The sequence below is a fragment of the Perca fluviatilis genome, chromosome 6 (genome assembly GCF_010015445.1).
Source record: "Perca fluviatilis chromosome 6, GENO_Pfluv_1.0, whole genome shotgun sequence".
NCBI lineage: Eukaryota > Metazoa > Chordata > Actinopteri > Perciformes > Percidae > Perca > Perca fluviatilis.
In genome coordinates this window covers 32,612,996-32,636,432 of record NC_053117.1, presented here as the reverse complement: position 1 = coordinate 32,636,432, position 23,437 = coordinate 32,612,996, and the positions used below count along the sequence as shown (strand labels likewise).

General features: G+C 39.6%; 2 protein-coding genes across 2 annotated transcripts; one reads left to right on the top strand and one right to left on the bottom strand.

The window, feature by feature from the left end:
- Window positions 1-1,354: 1,354 nt before the first annotated feature.
- On the top strand, window positions 1,355-10,322 carry rnf215 (ring finger protein 215). Its single transcript, XM_039802544.1, has 10 exons — window positions 1,355-1,821; window positions 2,388-2,540; window positions 2,634-2,705; window positions 3,013-3,098; window positions 5,544-5,598; window positions 5,719-5,823; window positions 6,346-6,462; window positions 6,988-7,131; window positions 7,592-7,694; window positions 8,046-10,322. Exons 1-10 carry the CDS (start codon window positions 1,597-1,599, stop codon window positions 8,066-8,068), a joined length of 1,083 nt encoding a protein of 360 aa, XP_039658478.1. The 5' UTR covers window positions 1,355-1,596; the 3' UTR covers window positions 8,069-10,322.
- Window positions 9,744-21,541, bottom strand: ascc2 (activating signal cointegrator 1 complex subunit 2). The gene is given in 20 exon segments (XM_039802540.1): window positions 9,744-10,923; window positions 11,402-11,493; window positions 12,024-12,114; window positions 12,292-12,519; window positions 13,509-13,628; window positions 14,293-14,489; window positions 15,072-15,255; window positions 15,257-15,295; window positions 15,964-16,038; window positions 16,182-16,250; window positions 16,340-16,444; window positions 16,556-16,630; window positions 16,717-16,829; window positions 18,206-18,319; window positions 18,519-18,586; window positions 18,732-18,861; window positions 19,016-19,189; window positions 19,299-19,457; window positions 19,955-20,064; window positions 21,426-21,541. Coding segments are annotated over 19 exon segments (2,292 nt in total). The 5' UTR covers window positions 20,039-20,064; window positions 21,426-21,541; the 3' UTR covers window positions 9,744-10,748.
- Window positions 21,542-23,437: the final 1,896 nt, after the last annotated feature.

Genomic DNA, 23,437 nt, shown 5'->3' with positions numbered 1-23,437 from the left:
TATTGGATATATATTTATAATTATATATATATAATTAGTATTGGAAAAAATATATATAACCCGGATTAATACATAACATAATACATCCTCTGTTGCTGCAATTGTCTGTGGCCTTGCTGCAATTTGATTGGCTTTTTTGTCAAGTGATATTGTCGTCATTGGCTTTTAGTTGGCAGACATTAGTATATATATATTTTTAAAGATAGTGTCTGCGGACACCATAAACTATGTGGATTATGATTATCTTCTACAGCAGACATTTAATTATCTTCAAAATACAGACGTTTAAATGTCTGCTGTAGAAGATAAAGTTTAGATTAAATACCTCGGTGCCCACCAACCGCAGGAGTTTGTTATAACCAAATCTCTGTCAAAAATAGCATAACAATTTTTGTCATGGAGAAACACTCAACGTTAAATTTTGGTTAACTGCTAACTTGTCAGAGATGACGATTTAGGCTATATGACAGATATGTAGCTGTAAAGCAAGTTTTAAAGGCCAAATTCTCATTATTTTTCAGTCAGTGTTGTTTTTAGCAGACACAGAGCACTTAAGAATGTGAGAGGACAAATCAACTATTTTATTTTTTAGATGGGAGGTTTACTTTCAGGACCTTGATGATCACCTCATACAACGCCTCCAGCTTTGCAACACTATTATCAAAAGCTTGATTTAACAGATATTTAGTAAATACAATGTAAAAAGAATGTAACTCAATTACTTTATTTAATAGTAATCGCATTTGGGGAAGTTACTGAGTTTTAGCACATTTGACATTTGGACTAACTATTGAGTGATTCATCTTCAATACAATAGACAATCTTTACTGTTAATCCGAAAATCTCGCACATGCGTATACCACAATAATTATTAATTTAGTTTTTTTGTATAAGGTTTTTTGTTTGATTCAGAAGTTGTGTTGTTACCCATCAGATACTAGTGTTACGGAGTAATCCTTTTTTCATATTTCAGACAAATCCTAAATACGACGCCATGTAATATTGTCACAGTGCGCAGGTGCGAAATGGAACAGGGTTTTTTTTATTATTTTTTCTCAATCACACAATATTGGACTACTAGTGAAAATGAAGCACTATTTGTGTTAATACACGTGAAAAACTCTGCTCCGAAAGTGTTCATACACTGCTCAGCAGGATTTATAGCGATCCTGGATCGTGCCATAGACGGAAGACGGAAGTATGGGGCGGTACTATCTAATGTTGCAGACGTTACAGTCTTCTCTGGTTGTATAAACTCAACGGTAAAAAAAAAAATAAAAACTGCAAGTTAACGGAAGAACCACATATGTGACACTGACGTTGAATTTTATTTATCTCAATACGGTATAGTTATCTTAGATAAATTATTAAATTATTGAAAGTATTGGCGTCTCGGTATTTACCGGTTTGTATACAAGATAATGATCCTCCCGCTTCTTCCGGTCGGAGCCGAAAGCTGTCCTCCGTTGTTTACATTGTTAGCTAACGGGCGAAAGAAAATGCTAGCTAACAGCTTTTCTAAAATGACTGCTTACAGTTGATAAGGTTTATGTATTTATAACCGTCTGCATCAGTATTTATATCTGTTGTTGGGCCATGGTTTCAGCTCGCTGCTGGTGCTGTCTCTGGGTAACTTTACCGCTCGTCCTGCTGCGGTGGCCGGGGCTGCTGGTCGCCGCGGAGCAGGTCGCTCTGGTGGAGGTTTTCCTGGAGCAGCGGCCCGGCGTCAGCGCTCTGCTCCAGGGGGAGGTGGTGGAGTCCGGCAGGGGCAGCAGGAGCTCCGAGCACCGGGACGAAGAGCTGGAGGGAGAGCTGGTCCTGGTGAGTCTACAAAAGAGCACTAGGGCTGCATCTAACGACTAACGTCATTAACGTTGTTTGTTTTGGCTAAAAATAGCAGAAATGTTAGCAAAATAAGATACTAACGTTAGAGCCTATTGACCTCTATTCTTCCCAATGACTTATAGATTAATTAAATTTTACAGTCTGATTCTTCCTGACCATTGTTCATTAACGTTACCCAAAGTTTTTAACCTGATAACCTCATGCCATTTATATTCGTGTCAATCATTTCAGAAAAGAAAACAAATACCACAATAAATTATAAATAATTACATCTATGCATGGGGAAATCCTGATTTACAGTAGGAAGTAAACCATGTGAGATATATTAGCTTTATATATTTTTCAGTAGAACAACCAATAATGTCAGCAGGCATACTGGTATTTTCAGATTTAAATTTAGATTTAAATTGAGTGAATTTAAGTGGTTTTGTTTATAATAAAGGTCACAAAAGTGAGTGGAAAAGTATAGCTCGTGCCTCCTTAAACGGGCCCTTAGCAAGGTAGCTTTCAGTACAAATGTTTAGCTTGTTTTCTGTCTTCAGGTCCAGAATGAGGAGAAGCAGGTGAGCGCAGGAAAAGGTGAGGACGACACCAAAGAGCAGGAGCCGTGGATAGGAGTGGTGCCTGTGGAGATGGATGAGAGCAAAGCCTCCACCGGAAACCAGGAGTCCTTTACTGATGCTATGGTCAATAAGGTAAGAAGTTCAATTTACTACTTAACTCTTTGAATTTTGTTCTCACTGGTAAAGACATATATGACAACTTAACATTCGTCCTCTCCGTTAAAGATGAAGCGAGCATTGGTCCTTGGAGCATCTGCACTGATCATTCTAGCTCTCAACCAAAACACTGTCAGTGAGGTAAATCTCCAAAAACTCAATCACCAGCTGATTTCTTAATTTTTCAATCATCATATTGTTGTCACTTTACATGCTTTCTCTTGCAGTTGTTATTTTGTGTGTGTCCATCGATGTGTAAGCAATGTATTCCGAAATGTGCACATCAGAACTAACAGACAGAATTTAAGGTGCTTTAATTTAAAAGAGATTACGGATTATATTGATTTTGGCTAGCCACATTTCTTGGGAAAATGATAGAAACGTGGCTGAAAATTGAAGCTTAAAATATAGACCATATTCATCACCTAAAAATCAGTTTCTGTTGTAGATGGATCTGTCTCAGGTGCTGTCCAAGCCCATTATTGTGATCCAGACGTCTGAAAATGTCACCAAGCTGATCGGAGCTCTGCTCAGGTACAGAACACCTTATTATTTATTACTGCCAACATGAAAACAGATATGTTTACCTTACCCTCATATCACTGATTTAAAGTAACAAAATACAGTTTGTATTATGAATCAGATGAGTTCATATCATGTGTCACATGCTTCCTCAGTTGAGGATTTCCACCAACAGATCAAACAGTGCTTTGACATGCATGCTAGCAACCTACTGTAGTAATTCAACAATAACAAGTTTAAGGCAGTATTTCAGCTCCAACTGGTGTCTGTGTCTGTATTAGCCTAAGTTGAGAAAATTGTTTACTCTTTGAACTGATATTTCCAGCTTGAAGTGATACAGTTGTTTAATTTTATATTGTTTGTTGGATAAGTTATTATGCAGTGTTATTATTTATATACTTTGATGACTGATTAAAATGTTTGATTTATTTTGTTGTTTGAAATTAACATGTTTTGTAGGAATGCATGTGTATATATATATATATACAGTGCCCTCCACAATTATTGGCACCCCTGTTTAAGATGGGGTCATGGACTTCTAAAAATTCTCCTTTTTTTTTAAACAACATAGAACTCAAATGCAAAAAAAGAGAAAAATCCAACCTTTTATTTAAGTACATTACTTTGGTGGTAAAAAAAAAAAATCACACATTTAGAAAAAAAAAACTTGAAATCATGTGTCCCACAATTATTGGCACCCCTGATGTTAATACTTTGTACATCCCCCTTTTGCCAACAAGACAGCACTTAATCTCCTTCTATAACATTTCACAAGATTGGAGAACACAGAGAGAGGGATCTTTGACCATTCTTCTTTGCACAATCTTTCTAGATCATCCAGAGTCCTGGGTCCTCTCTCATGCACTCTCCTCTTTAGCTCACCCCACAGGTTTTCGATTGGGTTGAGGTCTGGGGACTGAGATGGCCATGGGAGGACCTTGAGCTTGTGACTGCTGAACCATTTTTGTGTAGATTTTGCCACGTTTAGGATCATTATCCTGCTGAAAGACCAAGTGACGACCCATCTTCAGCTTTCTGGCAGAGGCCATCAGGTTTTATTTAAAAATGTCTTGGTAGTTCAAAACATTCATAATGCCATGCACCCTAACAAGGTTCCCAGGGCCTTTGGAAGAGAAACAGCCCCAAAGCATCACAGATCCTCCACCATACTTCACGGGTGGTGAAGGTGCTTTTCGGCATACTCATCTTTTGTTTTACGCCACGCGACCCACTTAGAGTGTTTGTTGCCAAAAACTCAATCTTAGTCTCATCTGACCAAAGCACACAATCCCAGTTGAAGTCCCGGTGCCACTTAGCAAACTCCAGACGTTTACGTTTGTGAGTGTTAGTGAGAAAAGGCTTTTTCCTTGCATGCCTCCCAAACAGCTTGTTGGCATGTAGAGAGCGTCTGTTTTTTTTTGAGACTTCGTGACCCCAAGATGCCACTCTTTGATGCAATTCTGTGACAGTGAGCTTAGGACTTTTTTTTACTTCTCTTACCATCCTCCTCACTGTGCGTTGTGGCAAGATAAACTTGGGACCTCTTCCAGCCTTGTTTGTCACTGTTCCAGTTGTTTTAAACTTCTTAATGATTCCTCTGACTGTAGATACGGGCAAGTTAAGGCGAGTGGCTATTTTCTTGTAGCCATTGCCTGACTTCCGACGCGTAACACACATCTGCCTTACTTGCAATTGTGTGTTCTCTTGTCTTTGCCATGTTGACAAATGGGTAAGAGAATTAGGACTCTGTGTCACGTCATATTTATACCCCAGGGAAACAGGAAGTCATGAATTACTATTTAAAAGTTCCTAGATACCCTGACCAACTTTAGCAACTACAGAAAAATATATTTAAAAAAAAATCTATTACATTTTTCAGCGGAATTGTTAGGGGTGCCAATAATTGTGGGACACATGATTTCAAGTTTTTTTTTTACCACCAAAGTAATGTACTTAAATAAAAGGTTGGATTTTTCTCTTTTTTTGCATTTGAGTTCTATGTTGTTTATAAAAAAAGGAGAATTTTTTAGAAGTCCATGACCCCATCTTAAACAGGGGTGCCAATAATTATGGAGGGCACTATATATATATATAAAAATTTCAGTAATTTCAAGTAGTAGTATTGCTTAGGAATTGATCAAAACACAGATGTTGTATTTACCAGTATTTGAACATTGTTTAATGATAGTCACGTAGGCTATAATAACTGGTACTGAATAAATTAACTGGATCATGGATAAACCGATGATTTGATTGGTTAATTCTAATGTGAAAAATGGTATTTTTTAATTTCTTTTACATTAATAAGATGTTTCCTGCACACAAGCTTTCATACATGAATGAAAAAAAAGAGAAAACATGTAAACTGGTTATTTACAGTAATCAGGTTAGAGAGTGTGTGTAAATGTAGGGCTGGAGAATCTTTATTTGCACGATATGACAGTTCTTTCCCCACAGGGGTCTTCAAGCGACAGCAAAAATCACATACAAGACGATCCTGCAGGACAACCTGGTGAGCTCCTCAGTCTATCAGCTGACAGTGTGTTTCTCAGTTGTTGTCACCCTGCGGTGGTGAGTGAACAGATGACAGGCTGAGCTGACAGTGAGCGCATGCTGCTGTGTGTCCGGGCAGGGAGCCACGCTCACGCTGTGGTCCAGCTGTGGTCGATCGAGAGGAGGTCGCTACGGAGAGTGGCAGGGGGTCATCTGCACGGGAGAGACCAACTCTCAGGTCCAGGTGGGGGAGCCGAACAAACGCACCATCAGCTTTGTTAACATGTTTTCTTCAAGTTGCTGTAGCACTTACAGTAGGGAGCTCCATCGATGTTACACACCAAAGTCTGTTTACAGGTTTTGGGGAGTACTACTGCATATGTGAAAATAGTTGTTTAAAGCCCTTTGTGGCTCCAGTGGGAGCCACATAAAGTCTGACAAATTGCCTCAAGAGTTAGCGTCAGTTGGGTCTGAAGACTACTTTCTCAAAATAATCCCTTAAGCTATAACATTAAAAAAAAAAATAATTAATATTCTAATTGTACTTTCAGTGTCTATAATAAAAAATAAAAGGTTTGAGAAGCATATTGCAAAAATGAAGATATAAATCCTATTGTAAAAATACAATTTTCAGTGTGAATGTAGTTGAACTGTATTGTTAAGACTACTACTACTTCTCTTTGTGTTGTGCTACAGACTGATAAACAAATTAACTGTAACGGAGCCAGATGATAAAGTACTGTTGCTCTTCTCTGTGTATCTGTAGAAGTACCTGCAGCAGCTGTGGGACACTGTCCTCCTGGTGGCTCTGATCCTCAGCACCGGAGTCATCGTTCAGGCTCGCTGGCAGTACCAGGACCACCAGCTGAACGACGACTTGGAGGTAAACTCAGTTTTTTTTTTTGCTGAGCAGTTTTACACTTGTACAGACATATTTTGGCATTTCTGTACTGCAAGTTAGCTCAGTGGGGAGAGCAGATGCACATGTACTGAGAGGTTTATGCCTCAATGCAGAAGTCCAGGGTTTGAATTCGACCTGTGACGATTTCCTGCATGTCTTGCCCCTCTCTCTCTCCATTTTCTCACCTAGCTGTCCTGTCAAAATTTAAGTTGGAAAAGCCCAAAAAAAGGTTGAAAAAAAATATAGTTCTCTTTATAACCATAATATACTGTTGCTTCAGTGAAGTGTACCAACAAGCAGTTAATTTGTACAATGTGGACACAAACTTTTGAAAGTAAAGTGGCTAGTCAAGGGGCTACTATTAAAGCCTAATAGTAACTTTTGTAATAAATATGCAAAATAAATGTTGCACATATCCAACCAGATCATGTCTTCTGTGAGGAGAACTTGTCCTTTCCTCATCTAGATAACATGTTACGTGATGTTCTGCTGTGTTGTATTCTTCAGCTCTTTCCGAAACAGGATGTCCTGAAGAGAATGTCGTCCCTGAAGACCAAAAGGTATCGTCAGCCCAAACCGTGGTGTGACCCGTCCCAGCCGGCGGAGACGGACAACTGTGCAGTCTGTCTGGAGCCATTCAACAACAACCAGGTCAGACAACACTCCTACATACTGTACATACGCTCTCCGAGTTAGACTTGGCTTATCGTTTCCCTGGTTGAATTCAGGCAGGCGAGTAGAAGTGGTAGTATCCTGTGAATAATACTCTTACTCATGACTAAAGGCAGAGAAACCAAACCAGTGGCAGGATATACAGGTGTATATTTGAAGATTTAACCCTTGTGTTTTCTTCCCAATTTTTTTCAACGCCTTTTTTTTCAGTTTGGTTTTGCTTTTTCCAATGTTTTAAATTGTAAAATGTTTCTTCTACACATTTTCAGCTTTTATTTCTACATCCCATATTTTCTGATAACACAAAAATTGAAAAAGTCAACACAAGGGTTAAAAAAAAAATAAAATAAAAAGTTACTGAGGCATGTAGACCATGTGCAGGACAGGTGATGCTGCAGTGATATGATATAAACTGTTGTTTCCTGTGTTGTTGTCTCAGTGTCTACGTGTGCTGCCGTGTCTCCATGAGTACCACAGAGATTGTGTCGACCCCTGGCTGCTGCTGCATCACACCTGTCCTCTGTGCAAACGCAGCATCCTCGGTGAGTTCAGGAACCCAGCACTATCATGAATTAACAAAAGGCCACGCCCTTAAACATCTGGTTGCATATCGGTAGTTAGCAAAGAAAAAGTGCACACCGTTTCACCGACTGTCCCTTCGGTGAGGTTCTCCACCAGAGCAGCTGTCATTACGCACAGCGTATAATACCACTAATTTATCACATGTATGTGTAAAGTTGACCATTACTTTTTTGCCTCCTATAATAAAAGGCAAAAATAAAACAGTTCTAATTTTTTTTGTTGCTGATTTTAATGTTCTGTTGACTCACTAATCTATTGATTTTTGGTTTCATCTCTAAATTGAAATGCCTTTCTTGTCCAACCCTCTCCAGGCAGCGTCTGCAGAGACAGTTAACGGCTGCCTCGCCTCCCCCCCGCCGCAGCTCTGAGAATCGAGTCTCGTCTCTTCCTCAGTGACACTCCAGCAGTTTTTTTTTTTTTTTTTATTCTGACCTCGCCGCTTCCTTCTTCCAGCAATGGATTGTGGGAGCAAATATAAACTCATCACAGCAGCTGGCCGGCCGCCTGGACTGTGGAGGGGTCAGATTTTGACATCTGACCTTCGGGTGGGTGCAGCAAGTCTCACAGACATACAGTGTCAGTGTAAAAACCAATACTATGAAGTACTGCACAGGTACTGTTGAGTGTAAACAGTACGTCTTCCCGGGATCATGTTACCAATTGTGGAAATATTTGTGTAATCTATAGCAGTGAAGATGTGACTCATGAGGGTGTTTGTGCTCAATGTGACGTCTCACACCTCGGCTCTGTGTTTCTGCAAACAAAGGAGCAACAAGACATTCTGCTTTAAATCAGTAAACACTGATAACCTGAGCGATAACACGGGAGTCAGTTGTTTCTGTGTGAAAACTCAATGCTCCTCTAGGGGTTTAAGCAGTGGCCAGTGTAAACGTTCACTTTAGGTCCAGATGATGTCAATAACTAACTTTGTCTGATTTTTAGCTCTTGTCCAAACTCATACTTTGGTATTAAAGGTTAGTTGTTGATGCTACAGGTAGTAGCAGATGTGGAAAAAGTGGTTTGCACTTGTCCTTAACATGCCTTATGACTGAACTGCAGAGTGAAAGAAACCACAAACGCACCTCCTGAATTCTCCTTAAGTCGTGTATGTTACAGTAGATCATTGAGTTGCATTTATACAGTTTAAAACCATTAGTAATAGGGCTGTTAAACAGGTAGTAAACATTTTGCAGTTTGTGGCCAGAGCTTAGTTGGACTTTCACCCTTCTTTGCTTATACTTATCTGCTTCCTTCCTTTTTAGAAGGTCTGTGTGAAGAAGTCAAAAACAGTCCTGCTCTAATGGTCAAACAGATGAGAACTGTCCCATCAGAAGGTCATCTCATTCATCATGAGATAAACCTGTCCTCATGCTTTCTTACCTCTGATGTACGGCTGCAATGGCTCTATGCGAAGGTAACAAAGGCCGCCTACCAGCACCTCTAAAACGTATTATCTCGTTTATTTAATCCATACAAATATCAAAGTGTAAAAATGACAAGTTGTGGTTTTAAGGTGGATATGTGCAGCAGGACTATCGGATGGCCGAGAGCAGCAACTCCCTGGAGTCTCTGATTATAGGCAACCTCACCTCAAAAGTGCAGAAAGTTAGTGCTCCTGGCCATCAGATATCCACCTTAAAACCACAACTGATCTTCTACACTTTTGATTAAACTGAGATTTAATGTGTTAATTAGAGGTGGTGGTAGGCAGATTTTGTTTTAAAGCAAATTAGCATGCTTCTTTAAATGAACTATTCCTTTTGATATAACTTCAAACAAAATCTAACTGTTTACATACAGTAAAAGTCTACAATAGTGTGAAATTGGACATTTTCTATCAAATGTTCCAGCAGTTTACTTGCCAAATAACTGATCATAATTTCAGCGTATGCCACTATGCAGCTGTATTTTTGAAGCTCTAATGAAGTCTCAAACACATTGTACTGTATACATTGTGAAAGGAAAAAGCATTTTGTCAATGACTCAAAACTTGAAGGATGTTACAAACATAGTATTGTTGTATTTATTTAATGTTGTTTTTTTTGCAATGTCAACTCCAAAAACCAATTACATGTGCTTTTTTTTTGTTACAAAATGCTCTAATAGATCTGTTCTCTTCGTGGAAAATAGTCTGTGCATGGCAACATGTCGGAGGTTTCTCCACAGCTAGTCAGAGACGCGAGGCGCCTCTGTATAGCACGTGCTTCCAAACACGACAGCGTGATTATGAGTGGATTTCTTTTCAAGACTTCGCTTGTTATATTTTGTTTTACAAAGGCTGGACAACAGTGGTGCGAACTGGGTGGATGACATCACATGCATGCACTTGAACGTTGCATGCAGGCGGCTTTCACACAACCTACTCATACAGGATGAGTAGTAAGAGCAACGCAGTCTGCCACTGATGTCCAGACGTGATCACCGGGTCAGTTAATTGTTCTTCCAGCTACAGAAGGAACCACAACTTCTCCCAAACTCTGGATGTTGCTTCCTTTTATTCCTATGTTCTCTTTTTGATGATGATGATGATGTCAAAGAAACTTAATTCGATCACTCTGGATTGTAATAATAAAGGATGTGTTACTTGGCAAAAATGAAAGGTCCTATTCTTTGCCCTCAGTCTCTGGCTCACACTCAGGACTTTGGTTTTCAATGAGCTATTAAAAGAAACCCATTTGGGCCAAAGAGCTGAACGTCTTTTAGGCTCAAACACTAAAAGCAGATGTTCAGTCATGTCAAGCTGCTTGGCAACTTCAGATCACAAAAGCCCTGCCCAAGAGTCTGTAAACTAAAGCAACTTTCCACCAACAACTTAAAACCTTTTGTGGCTTTTCCTTCGAGCAAAGACAGCAGCTGAGGTGTGATAGTGGGGATATGGGCACCAAATTTAACCCAGAACAAAACTCAAGGGCCCAGTTTTTCTTTCCCTTCACCGACTCGCACCTCAGCCACGTTCCTGCCGTCTGTTCCTACCATCAGTCGTTTTTGGTTCGAGCAGCGGGCCGTCACGCGGGTCAGGAGGGGATCATGCCTTTGTTCCTCTTGCGGTCGGCCATGTTGCGCCGGTTGTGGTTTGCCCCGCGGCTCTTGTTGGCCTCCTTCTTGCGGCGGTCTACTAATGTCTCCTGGGTTTGTCCTCGGCCTTTGGCTTGGCCCACCACATTATTGGGACGCTGCTCGGGTCGGAAACTGGGAAAGAAGAATGAACTGAAGTCAACAAAAAAGGTGTGGGTGGAGCCACCAGGTGAACTTCTAGCGGGGCTTTTGTTAAAGACAGAGGTGTTGAGCGTTTTTCCATCCAAGTTAAAAGAAAAATGTCCACTGAAATGTTTTTTTTTTTCCTGAATTTAAAAAAAACACTACCAAGACATTGGAAGAATTTACATGTTTTTTCTTTAACCATATAACTGACAGACCACGCCAGCTATACCTAGTGTTGTCTAGTGACATTTGATGCAATTTTTCAATTTCCATTCAGCTTATGTCTCAAGAGGGCTTTACAATCCTCTCCCCTTAAACCCTGTATTCATACAAGGCAAAGTCTTAACCGAGGGGGGAAAAAAAGGAGGAGAAATATCTAGAAATGCATTATTTTCTTGAAGAAACTTCTTAGATGGAAAGCCAGCTGAGCAGTGCAAGTTTCAATGAGTAAATATTGACTCCTTACCCTTTTCTTTGATGCATGGCAGCTCTTCTAGCTTCAGCCCTCTCTCTCAGCAGAGCCGGGTCCTGCACAAACTGGTCCCGGTTTACATTGTTCTGAAATACAATGGATTCACATGCAGAAATATTTGGTGACCACACATTTTGCAGGAAAAGACTACATCAACATTTAAGATTACAAAGCTAGCTAAATCCATTAGGCAATGTTTGAACAGCAATTTATTCTGCACAAAAACTTATTTGCCCAATGTGTTCAATCTTTTCATATGCAACAACTTGTAAAATGGTAAAAACATGCAATTATAATCCATTACATCTGATGACTGGTGCTTGTAGATCACACAAGATCAAGAACTGAGTTAAAGTTAGAATTGCTGATTAAAAGTTAATTCAGTGTTATACACCAGAGCTCTCACTTTTACAAAGTGTAGTTTGACGTGTATAAGATGCCAACATGACCAACATGCTGTCTGAAATGGTCTTAATTTAAGATCCATAATCCTGTAGGAGTAAACTGCAAACATAAGATTTTACAGTAAGATAATTAACTTTCACTGAGCTTTAAAATGGGTCAAAGAGTTTTTTTCTGTGATGTTGGATGTGCTGTTTTTTGATGATGTAATTACCTGTAGGGTATCTTCCTCTTCATCTTCACCCTCCTCCTCCTCCAATTCTGGTTTGTTTCCTTTTCTCAGGATCTGTGGGATTGTGAAAGGCCTGCAGGGAAACAGAAACACACAATGAAAATGAAAAAAGTACCAGTAACTGGCATCCACCAAAGGAACATCATTACAAATTTAGAAAGCACCCTGTCAAAATCTAAAAAAGGTGTTTTTCAAATTCCACTTCACTCCGTCTCGACTCCATCACGATCAAAAAATGAAACCGATTTACCTTCTGTTCAGTAAACTGTCTCCATCCAGGTCGTTAGCCCCCACTTGGCCCATGTCGTAGGTGTCGTCGTACTCGTCGTCGTAGTCGTCGTCAAGGCCGTAGGCTTCGGCGCTTTCGCCGGGTTCGATGACGACCTCGTCTACCACCGTCTCGTAGGCCTGATAACGAGATCTCTGCTCCTCTATGTGCTTCTTGTCGTTCAGCATCTCTCGAGCGCTCTCACCTTTCCTGCAAGAGTGAGAAAACACGACAAGATTACACCTGAGCTCAGGCAGGCTCACCTCTTCTTCACTTTCTTTAACCCTCCTGTTGACCTCGGGTCAAATGTGACCCGTTTTCAAAAGATTCCTATATCAGAAAATTTGGGTTTCTTTCAACCAAATTGTCAAAAATAAATAAAAATAATAACGTGGATGGTTCCGTAAAATAAATGATCAGTTCACTATCGTTGAATTTGGGCGTTTTATTCAATTTGATAGCATTTTGAAAAAAAAAAAAAAAAAAATGATACAAGAACATTGAAAAAAAATGGACAAAGTGTCTGGGGAAAAAAAGATTTTAAAAAAGTGGGGAAAAAAAAAAAGAACAGGGGTTAAATACAAGTGTAGATGTTATTCGATCTACGTCAACAGTGTTCGCAGCGGCCATATTGTTGACCTAGCCTTAGATACCACTGCATAGTTACCACTGCAGCTCAGCTGGCAACTGCAAGCGTGACACCGTCGGTGTTATCGCTGTATTTTTATTTTGTTATTGTTATTATTATTTGTTGTAGGACTCCAGCGTCTTGAACGCCTTCAGCTCCTGCGCCGTGTATGTGGATACTGTATTAACCAGGTAACGTTAGTTATATATTGTAATATTGTAACGACGGATCTTTACTAAATGTTTTTGGGTCAAAACCAATTCAAGTTTATCTGCTCTTGATAACGACGAGATGAAGCCATTACGTTTCTGTGCTCAGCTGCTCAACTCAAATCGGCGCGTTGCCACTAGCAACAGGAGATGGCATTTCAACAATATGGCCGCGGTTACCCACTTCCGTTTTTTGTGAATAAGCCCTATATTGTTTTTTGTTTTTCAGAGCAGCATTGCACACAGAGATAGGAACATCTGGACGTCCTGCTTGGCTTTTATTAAACATTTTGAGAAGAATTTTACAGGCACATGAATCAGGTAATGAATCGGGGAGGTTTAATCCTCCGGTGTGCTCTTACCTCCTGCCCTTCCATATGCGGGACATGTCCACCTCGTCTCTGCGGAAAATGTCAAACTCATCATCATCAAACACGTTGGATCTGACGTCCAGAACATCTGGAAGCACCTCCTTCACTGGCCTGAGGGGACAGAAGGAGAACAGGGTCAAACATGGCTGATACAATCCAGACTTCAATATCATCATTTATACACAAATGATCTGCACATTTTGATGATTTGTATACGTAAGGTTCTAAAACAGTAGCAACAATTTGGATTATTGATGAACTGAGTAAATCATTTGAAAAGCAAAAATGAGTCACATATTTTAGGTTGTAAGATTAGAGGATATACTGCTTTTCTCCATTTCATATCAATGTAAAATTACCAGTTTTGGACTCTTGGGTGGACACATACATTTCATGAACTAAACAAAATCCATCCGTAGCTTAAATCGATAAATGCATTAAATCATTAGTTGGGGCCCTTTGGGAGACATTGCTGATCATGAAAATAGTGATATATACGATACACATTCTTACGTACTCAAATACAGTTCTTAATTAAACTGCAAAGTATTTTGGCAGTGTTTGTATTAAATCTCATTTTTGTGAATTTTGAAATGTGCATCATGATGACTGAATATGGAACATAGAGTCAAACTGAAATTAAAGAAACAAAAATGAGGGCCTTCTTTTAAACAACAAGCGCTACTTTACAAATAAAAAGCTCAGCGGCACAATCCTCGTGGCAGAACATAGAAATCTTTTTACGTAAAAGGGCCAACTCAGTGCGTGGTCTCACCTTGGCATGGCTCGGTCCAGTTTGTCCAGGTTGGGGGCCAGGCGGTCCTCCAGGATGTTGTTGATGACCAGCTCAGAGTTGTAGCCGTACTCGCGCAGACAGGCCAGCAGAAAACCTTCGCCCAAATCAGGCAGCAGGTCCCTGATACATGTCAGCAGAGACTCCAGCTCGCCCTCGCTCACCGGACACCCCGCACCCTGATGACAAACAGACGACACCGTCAACGCTCGTTTGAAAACGTTTAGTTTGTCTTATTTAGTTTGGTTTCATGACAGATGTTACAGAAATAAAAAGGTTGCTGCTTCCATCTTTTTCTATTAACATTATTAACACTTTAGTAGCTAACGATTAGACGATTAGAAGATCATCAGAAAAAGGCAACAATGTTTTGGGGTTTTGGACTGTGGTCTAACAAAACAAGATATTTAAACATCTCACATTGGGCTGTGTGAAATCATAACGGAAATGTTTCACTACTTTCTGCCATGTCATAGACAAAACTATTAAATCGAGAAACTAATCGTTAGTTGCAGCCCTACGTTTTACCTTAACGTATCTTGTAAAGCAAACAATATGACATTATCTTTGAATATTCCCTCAGCTGGTAACCACTGATGGTGAATATAGGATGCTGAGCTGTCAGTTGAAAATTAGCCGACTGGCTAACACTGGCGCATTTAAATAAATGTTGATTAATGCGCATTGTCCTAATCAAATATATAAATCTTAAAATCACACATATTTAGTTAACTGTAGTAATAATAACAACAACAACTCACATTGTTTCCTTTTTGGGGAACATCCAACATGGCGTCCGCTCCCCTCAGGCCCTCTCCTCTTTCTAGCTCTCGAGCCTCCTGAAATTTAAAGCCAGCTGAAGCAGCAGCAGCAGCACCAACGCCCGCTGCTCCCTGATGCGGAGTCTGGCTGTGTGGTCTCCGTCGGCCCACGCAGTCCCAGGCACTCCACCCCCTGGAGCAGGTAGGACGTCCGGGTCTCATCGCTGAGGGAAGCAGGTTAAGGGTGTATGCTGATACTGAAGTCTGGCTTTGAGACTTTCTCCCACCCTGGATGTGTCTCCACCACAACTGGCGGTTGACTTGATCAGGGCTACGATTCATCTGCTGATTCGTTTATGAATCCATCTTTTCATCGTTTGGTTTACAAAACATTAGGACAAAATAATATGCTATATTCTAGAGCCCAAAATGAGGTCATGAAATGTCTTTCTTGTGCAACCAACAGGTCACAAGCCAAAACTATTTTATTTACTATAATGTAAGACCAAGATAATTGTCAAATTTTCACAATTCAGAAACTGGAACCATCACGTTTTAAAATATTAATTGAGTATCAAAATAATTGCTACTTATCATTGCAGCTCTTCACCTTACTTTGTTACTGTTGCACTTAATATATTGTACTCATACTGCGGATGTGTAAATATACATCTCTGCTGATCTTAAAGAAAGTACTTAAAAGTAATTTTTACATTTCGACCTAAGGTCCACAATTTTTAATCTGTGTCTTGAATTTGAATTGATTTGCTCTGCTTAAAACAAACATGCATCACACACATTTGGTTATTTTTTTGGTAGCCGTGTGTGCAGAATGTTATTAGCCATAAACATCTATGTTCACAGAGTTATTGTTTTAAACTGATAAGGATACATGACAGGGAGGGCCTGTTGTAGCAGGCTGATGTCATCTGCAATGGGGAACTGCTCATCATAGTCTGACAAGAACCTGAAAGGACAAAGAAACGGCAAAACCCCTTTATACATTGTACATAAAAGAGAAAAAGTTATAAGATTGAATAGGGAACTAACTAACAACCCCCTCCCCCAGAGCCTCAGAGGTGACCCCCTGATCTTAACCAGTCATTTTACCTTTTCTCAGGTAAAAAAGATGTGAAATGTTGTAGTAGCTCCTCTGCAAATGTTTGCATGTTCTCTCCCCTGCAAGACAACAAAATTCAGCAGAATTAATTTGTGCATGTGTAACGCTAACTCTGCTAAGATGCCCGTTGAGAGTTTGGAGGTCTCACCCCTCTAGGATCGGCTGTAGGCAGGTGTGATGCAGCAGCAGGTGAGCCATCTCCACCATCTTACGACAGGAGTGGGACAACCTCTTCCACAAATCCTGCTGAAGACTAAAGGAGGGTTTGGGAGAAATATTCACTATCATTCATTCATGTATTCAGCAAGTGGGTCTCAATCTTTTGGTGTTTTTTTAAAAAGTATTAAATGCAGCAGAAGCTCACCCTTTATCGTCAAAGTTTCTCTTCCTCACCGCCTTCTCGAGGTCAGGCACAGCGGCCTCATAAAACGAGGTCAGTCTGCCAGGAGAGAAGACAAAATGATCAGGAGAAGCTTTTTGCGAAGGTGTGGCTGCGATGCTGCCAGGTTTACTTCATCGGTCTACCTGCTGAGGAAGCCATGGGAGTGGAAGCTGGAGCAGGCGGCAGGGAAGATATCCAGGAAGGCATGGATGGTGGTGGTCGAGTCACACAGATACAGAATAAGATCTACAAGATCCTGGGACAGCAAAGAAAACACATATAGTATAGTAGTGTCCCTCTGTGTTTCCAATCAGCCAGACTCATAAATAAACTCTAATTCCAGTTAAAACGTTTACCATGAATCACTGGCTGCTTATTACCACGTCGTCCTGTCACCATTAGTAAAGCAGTAAACTGAATATCCAAATAAAATGGTTTCAATTTAAGACTTTTATAGCGCCAGTTAAGAAGAAAGAAATGTCGGTTACACTTTACTTGAAGGTATCTACATAAGAGGGACATGACACTGTCTCGAACGTGTCAAAAATCATGAACAAGTCATAAACGTTTAAGACATAACGCTTCTTTAAGTGTCATTCAGTTTTATGGTTAGGATTAGGGTTAGGGTTCATGTGTCATGACAGTGTCAGGTCACTCTTATGTAGATACCTTCAAGTAAAGTGTTACCGAAATGTCTTTTTTTGTCCAAGCAACAGTCCCAACCCCCCTCTTATAGATAAGAAAATTACATTTAAAAACCGTATTCCTAATCAGCCTGGTTTCTAAGGAAGGCCTGATTTATTCATTGAGGCTTAAAGCAGACAGGCATCCAACACATTTTATTAAATAATATCTGAAGATCAAGTTTTATCTAAATAATCACTTTTGCAGAGAAGACATTTCCATGCTGGAACAGCCTTATAAATACTGTCTGATGTTTTTATTTGACAATGGGCTTGTGCCCACACATACATGCTAAATATTACAGCTGCAATATATAGTTGTTGTTTTTTTTAAATCGTAATATACATATCGCAAAAGGCTACAACATATCGTGATAGATAGATTTTTTGGGGGGCTTTTCCGTCTTCTTTTGACAGGACAGCTAGGTGAGAAAGGAGGGAGAGAGGGGGAAGACATGCAGGAAATTGTCACAGGTCGGATTTCGAACCCTGGACCTCTGCATCGAGGCATAAGACTCTCCGTTTGTGTGGCCTGCTCTACCCACTGAGCCAACCCGGCCACACATAGACACAGAGATTTTATGTGCTAGTTGAAAGAACATATCAGTAGAAATGGCTCGGTCATTCTTTATTTAGTGGTGCCTTTTATGTTTAACTCAACGTTCAATTTGTTCGATAAAAGAATGTTGGGAATGATTTCCTTTTATTCGTTTCAAACTCAACAAAGCAACTTGTTGTGTTTTAGAAGAATACTGAAAGCAGCAGAAATGCAGAACTGAGTACACTTTAATATCCGTTTATTTATCGCGGGTAATATCGTTACCGCAATATTCAACAACGTTATCGCATATGGCATATTTTCCTTATATCGTGCAGCCCTACTAGATATTGTTATCGTTTCATTAGTTTCACATGCAGTGAGGACTGGAGACGTGTGTGTTTGTCTGACCTGCTGGCTCATGGCCATGGCAGTGGGCTGTTTGTGTGCGTTCAGCTTCATCGGCTCCATGGCTGTGGCTCCCTCACAGTGGAGACCACACTTATCCAGGATGGTGTCGAACACCTGAAGGCGACAGAGAATAAAAGGAGGAAAATAATCTACAATCTTACAGAGAGACATTTACAACTAAATAGTAGATTATTTTTGTGACTCATGTATCTTGTCACTTTTTGGAAAACCTAAATAAAACACAATCTTACACTTTCCATATAAATATAGAGTTAGAGTAAGTACAGAGGGTATCTTTTAAATATGATCTTACCTGTAACACAGTGGGCACCGTCTCATCTAGGTCGCTGTAGTAAGATGGCTGCTGGGTAAAAATGTTCTCTAAAAAAAGGACATCATTGTAAAAGTTAACTAAGAGTTACAACACAGATACAAACTACCCATCTTCAGGACATATTTTAATCTAATGGATACACCATTGAAATACCCTATAATGATTTAAATTGGACTTTCACAAACAGCTCACCAAGCATCTTGTTCAGCAGCTGACTGTTGCCCTTTCCAAAGAGCACACACAGATCCAGAATTTTGGGAATGTCAAACAGGAAGTTCTCATAGATAATTTCTCCAAACACAGCCGGGGTGAGGAAGTTCTCCTGTTGAAGAGGAGCACAAGGCAACAGTAGGTCAAGGCTGCGTACTCGGGAGTGGCAGCGACAATACTACACTTGATGTGCTGTCATTTCGGTTTACTGATCATGATTAGTAGATCACCACTGCCTCTAGTTCATATTTGGGAGCTGCGGTTACCTTGGACTCTTTATGCGTAGCCATCCTGAGGAAGGTCAAGAAGACCGCCCTGTGAACGGAGCGCTGCATGTCGGCCACCGCCGGGGAGGAGGGCAGGGAGGCGAGGTCCAGGCCTCGAGGAGCCTGATGCAGGTAGGAATCGAGGCACCTCTGTAGAGAATCATCAAAGACCACCTGGTGGAGGAGACCGACCCAAGCAGCGGAGGGAGGGAGGGGACATTTACAAGGACTGCTATACACCTTTGTGGCTCAGAGAGATGTTTACATGTTAATGGTGCCTCACCTGACACCAGAACTTGTCATGGGGCAGTGTGAGCAGCCACTCCAGGTCCTCTGTGATGAATTTGGCATGTTCCATAAACTCCTCCACCTCAGCGGGAGAGCAGTCTTCTGGCGGGGACTTGTAAGGCACAAAACAGCGATCCTCCTTCCTGGTCGGGTGCTGTTGTTGAACAGGAAGTTCAGAGTTTGATTCTGATAAAGATCGGTCTTGGTCTCCAGACCGGTCTCAAGACCTCATGTCTCGGAACCGACCGCATTTTTACTCTGTCTCAAATAAAGAGGACTCTGGATTTTATTTCAAGACCACAACTGCCTTTTGATTATTTTATCAAGGCACTTCTCATGATACACTTGTGGCAATAAAAGAGGTGAATGAATAATAGTCTTAATTTGTTTTCTGTGGGTGTTTTTTTTTATGGAAATGTGGATCTTTCAGATCAATTTGAGGAGTGCCTATGGTTAGCATTTTCCACATTTTATCGTGTCATGCAGTGTGGGACTCGCACCGGTCTGGTCTTGGTCTTGTCTCAGTCTCTAAACACTATTCTTGGTGAAGACTTGGTCTCGGTATAGGTGGTCTCGACTACAACACTTCCTGGAGCTCCACAGACTGCTGTTGGAGTGTATTTCTGTATAAGATGAGATGATTTGACTCACCAGTGCAGGCAGTGTGTGCTCCTTTCCCAGCGGGCCCGGCTCGGTCACCTGCTGCTCATCCAGTGGCACTCGGGCACAGGCCATGGCTTCTCCCTTTCTAGTTTTTTTTTCTACCAAATCAAAGAAATTCAAAATACATTTTACTTCTGTATATTGGTCTATTGGTATATTTTGTTTACCAAATTAGCCAAAAAATATCCCATTCCACATATGGTTATCAGGTTTGAAGTCGTATTTCTCATAATATTAGTGTTCTCTTGTGATCATTACGTAAAAGTATTATTACCACACTGTGAAAAGTAAAAGTCCTGCATTTAAAGTCCTAATAAAATAATGTGCATCAGCAAAATGCTCTTAAAGTCATAGTTGTCCCGAGTACCCTCTCAGCGTTTTACTCTTACATATGGTGTTTTTGGATTAACATTACTGCTGCATTATTGTGTATTTTGCATTGTAGTGCTATGGTTTAATCCTTTATTTACTGTTGTCTAGTTTAATCTGCAGCAATGCATCATAAAATCATCATATGTTTTTAGCATCGCTGTCCTCTGAGAACTACATATCTCTAAAAAGTCAACCTTTCAGAGCAAAAAACCCCCCCAAAAAACAGCCCCGTTTTTAGCTTTATGCTGATGCATTTTCCATCTGACCCAAGAGGGGGTTTAAATAGTTTATTTAGCTTAAGAAGTAGGATAATTTTCTCAACATATAAAAAGGAACACTTCATCCTTCAGTTTTTTTTTTACAAACATTCAACACATCTGGAAATACATAGTTTTCCCTGGACAGGTAATGTAACTAACGTTGTCAGAAGAAAGCAGTGGAGTAGAAACCACAATATTTAATAGTGAAATGTTTATGTTTACCTTGTTATGGGTTGTTTTCCTTAATTTTAGCTGTATGTCTATTTCTACATTGAGAGCAACAAAAAGCCAGAGTCAAATTCCACAATCACATATTTGTACATTACCTGCAATTTAACATCTGTAGAGACAATTCTCCCTTTATATTTTATCACATCCCGCTGACAGATTAGCAGTTAAAATTGTCTAAACTTCTGAAGCTAAGGGAGCCACCGTTAGCTTGCTAACAGCAGCAGTGTGTAAGCTACAAACAGACACTGCTGTTAGTAAACTAGTTAACGTTAGTTAAATCAACGAAAGTTACCACTGCATTATAAAGTAATGTAGCATAACCACTTACAGCACCACGGCTATCTGCTAATACCGTTTGTATGTATTGAGTTAGCTAGCTAGCTTCTGACTGAAAAACAACGTAGTCCGGTAAGATAACTTGCTAGCTATCCGCTAATTTACCAAGTTCAACCAAACTGACAGCACGTCAATGAATGGGGAGAGGCTAACATTAATGTAACGTGGCTAACCAGCCGGTGACTTTATAAACGTCCTCTTGTAACTCGTAACGTAATGTGTATTAATTGTACAGGGAATAAGTTAATACATCTGCTCACCTGTTAACTTGACAGTCTGTAACTCGTTAAAGCCATCTCATCAATTTCGTCGTAGCTTCCAACAGTTTCAGTTTCCAAACCTTTAATAATCATCTGTGCTGGGCCCGGAAGTGACGTAGGGTTGTTGTTTTTTTTTTTAGCATGGTGCTTGACTGTCTTTACCATAGTTACCGCCCCCTTGTGGGCACCAGAGCGCAGCAGCAGTGGGGGGGGTCACTATGAAACTTCCCCAGTTGATTACTTACATTAAGACACACGTTTTCTGACATTGTATGTTTAAAATGCAAATAAAGCATTATCTTGTTAATTATGTGCTTACTCGTTTCATTTTGTTGACATATTAGAGACAAAAGTTATTATAGACGGACTTTTAGATAGCTCTTTATATCACTACATAAATCAGAAAATACTGTCAACAGCCATACAAAATCCATTTTCTACACGTTTTTAGGAAGTTATATAAATCAGGCTATATATATATATATATATATATATATATATATATATATATATATATATATATATATATATATATATATATATATATATATATATATATATATATATATATATATATATATACACACATACACACACACACACACAACTATGCCAACCTTCAGAATATAGAAAGGTACAAAACTGGAACGTTTGGTGTATGTAAGTGCTACTAAAGTGGAGATTTCTGAACTCCTTTTGAGAAAACTGTCTTTAAAGACATGCCTTGTAAAAATAATTTTCTTGTGAATTGTTTTGCTATTTTTTTAACAACATGTACCCTGACATGTACATGAAAGAGAAGACATCGATCACGGAGAAGCACATCTGCTATTTATTAAACATAGTTTCTGGCGGGTGTAGGGGCTAACTTGCCTGCTAAATTGAGGCTCAATAAAGGAATATCGAATATTAGGCTTCACCCGAATATTGATAAAAGCTTTGCTTTAAGAGAGGACTAAAGAGAGAAAAGAGCAATTACACTAACATATATCCAAATAATAAGTGAATCTTCAATCTTCATTAAATTGGTTGTATACACTGCTAAGATGATAAAACAAGACAATTGATGCTTGACACGTGACTTTCTTGGAAAAAGATGTTTATAAAAGAAGATGTCCATGACACACAGAGAAGGCTGATGAGGATTCCCATGAATTACATTAGGTACAATATTTTCTTTAAAACAGTCTGAATTATCAAAATCTCAAGAAAGTGAAACATTGATTTGTGGGTTTGACGCTGAAAAAGAGAAACTTCTGTTGAAAGGTTTGTGTTTTATTGTCTGTGCTCCTGAATTCATTATCGGATAGTCAATCAGTTTGTGTCGAACCTTGAAATTATGAGGTTTAGATTATCATAACTGACAAGAAGACTTTTGTGTCTATGTGTGCATATGCTCCAACTTTAGTTTTTAACATATAGTTAACATTTGCAATGCAATGAACTGTCCTATTTCTTAAATACTAAAACAAAGATAAACAACTAATAAAAAGACAAATCATTTTTTGTCTGCTTTCATGGCTTGTGGTGTAAACCAGAAACTGTATACGTCATATTCGGTGTAAATCATAAAATAAATATATGGCTCAAACAACAACACAAAACCCCCTTATAAATTACATATCAAGCAGCAATAATACTGTACTTCATGATCCCCCATTTTAATGCCTTCTCCATCCAGGAATAACGGAAAATCTAAGGACTATACAATGTGACAGTAAATACAGCTTCCAGTTTCTCTCCAATAATAATCTATAGCTCTATTCTATGCTAATATTAAATCTACAGAAAAGTATGTATGTTTTAAGATTGGATCACTTACTAAGTGTTGAATTTTGAATATTGAACAGAGAAAAACTGGTGTACTTCTGGACTCTGAATACAACCGTACGATACACTAAATATTGTCCACCGGGTTATTTGTAGTCATAAAGGTGCAGTAGGTAACCCTTAAAAAAACCAAATATAACTAACTTTCTGTCATATTTGCTGAAACTGACCCTATGTTCCAG

Bases quoted from the DNA above. Each gene is read 5' to 3' on its own strand.
- rnf215 (XM_039802544.1), top strand. From the start codon at position 1,597: ATGGTTTCAGCTCGCTGCTGGTGCTGTCTCTGGGTAACTTTACCGCTC. The intron at 3,099-5,543 runs GTACAGAACACC...CTTTCCCCACAG, and splicing joins CTGATCGGAGCTCTGCTCAG to GGGTCTTCAAGCGACAGCAA. The intron at 7,132-7,591 runs GTCAGACAACAC...TTGTTGTCTCAG, and splicing joins AGCCATTCAACAACAACCAG to TGTCTACGTGTGCTGCCGTG.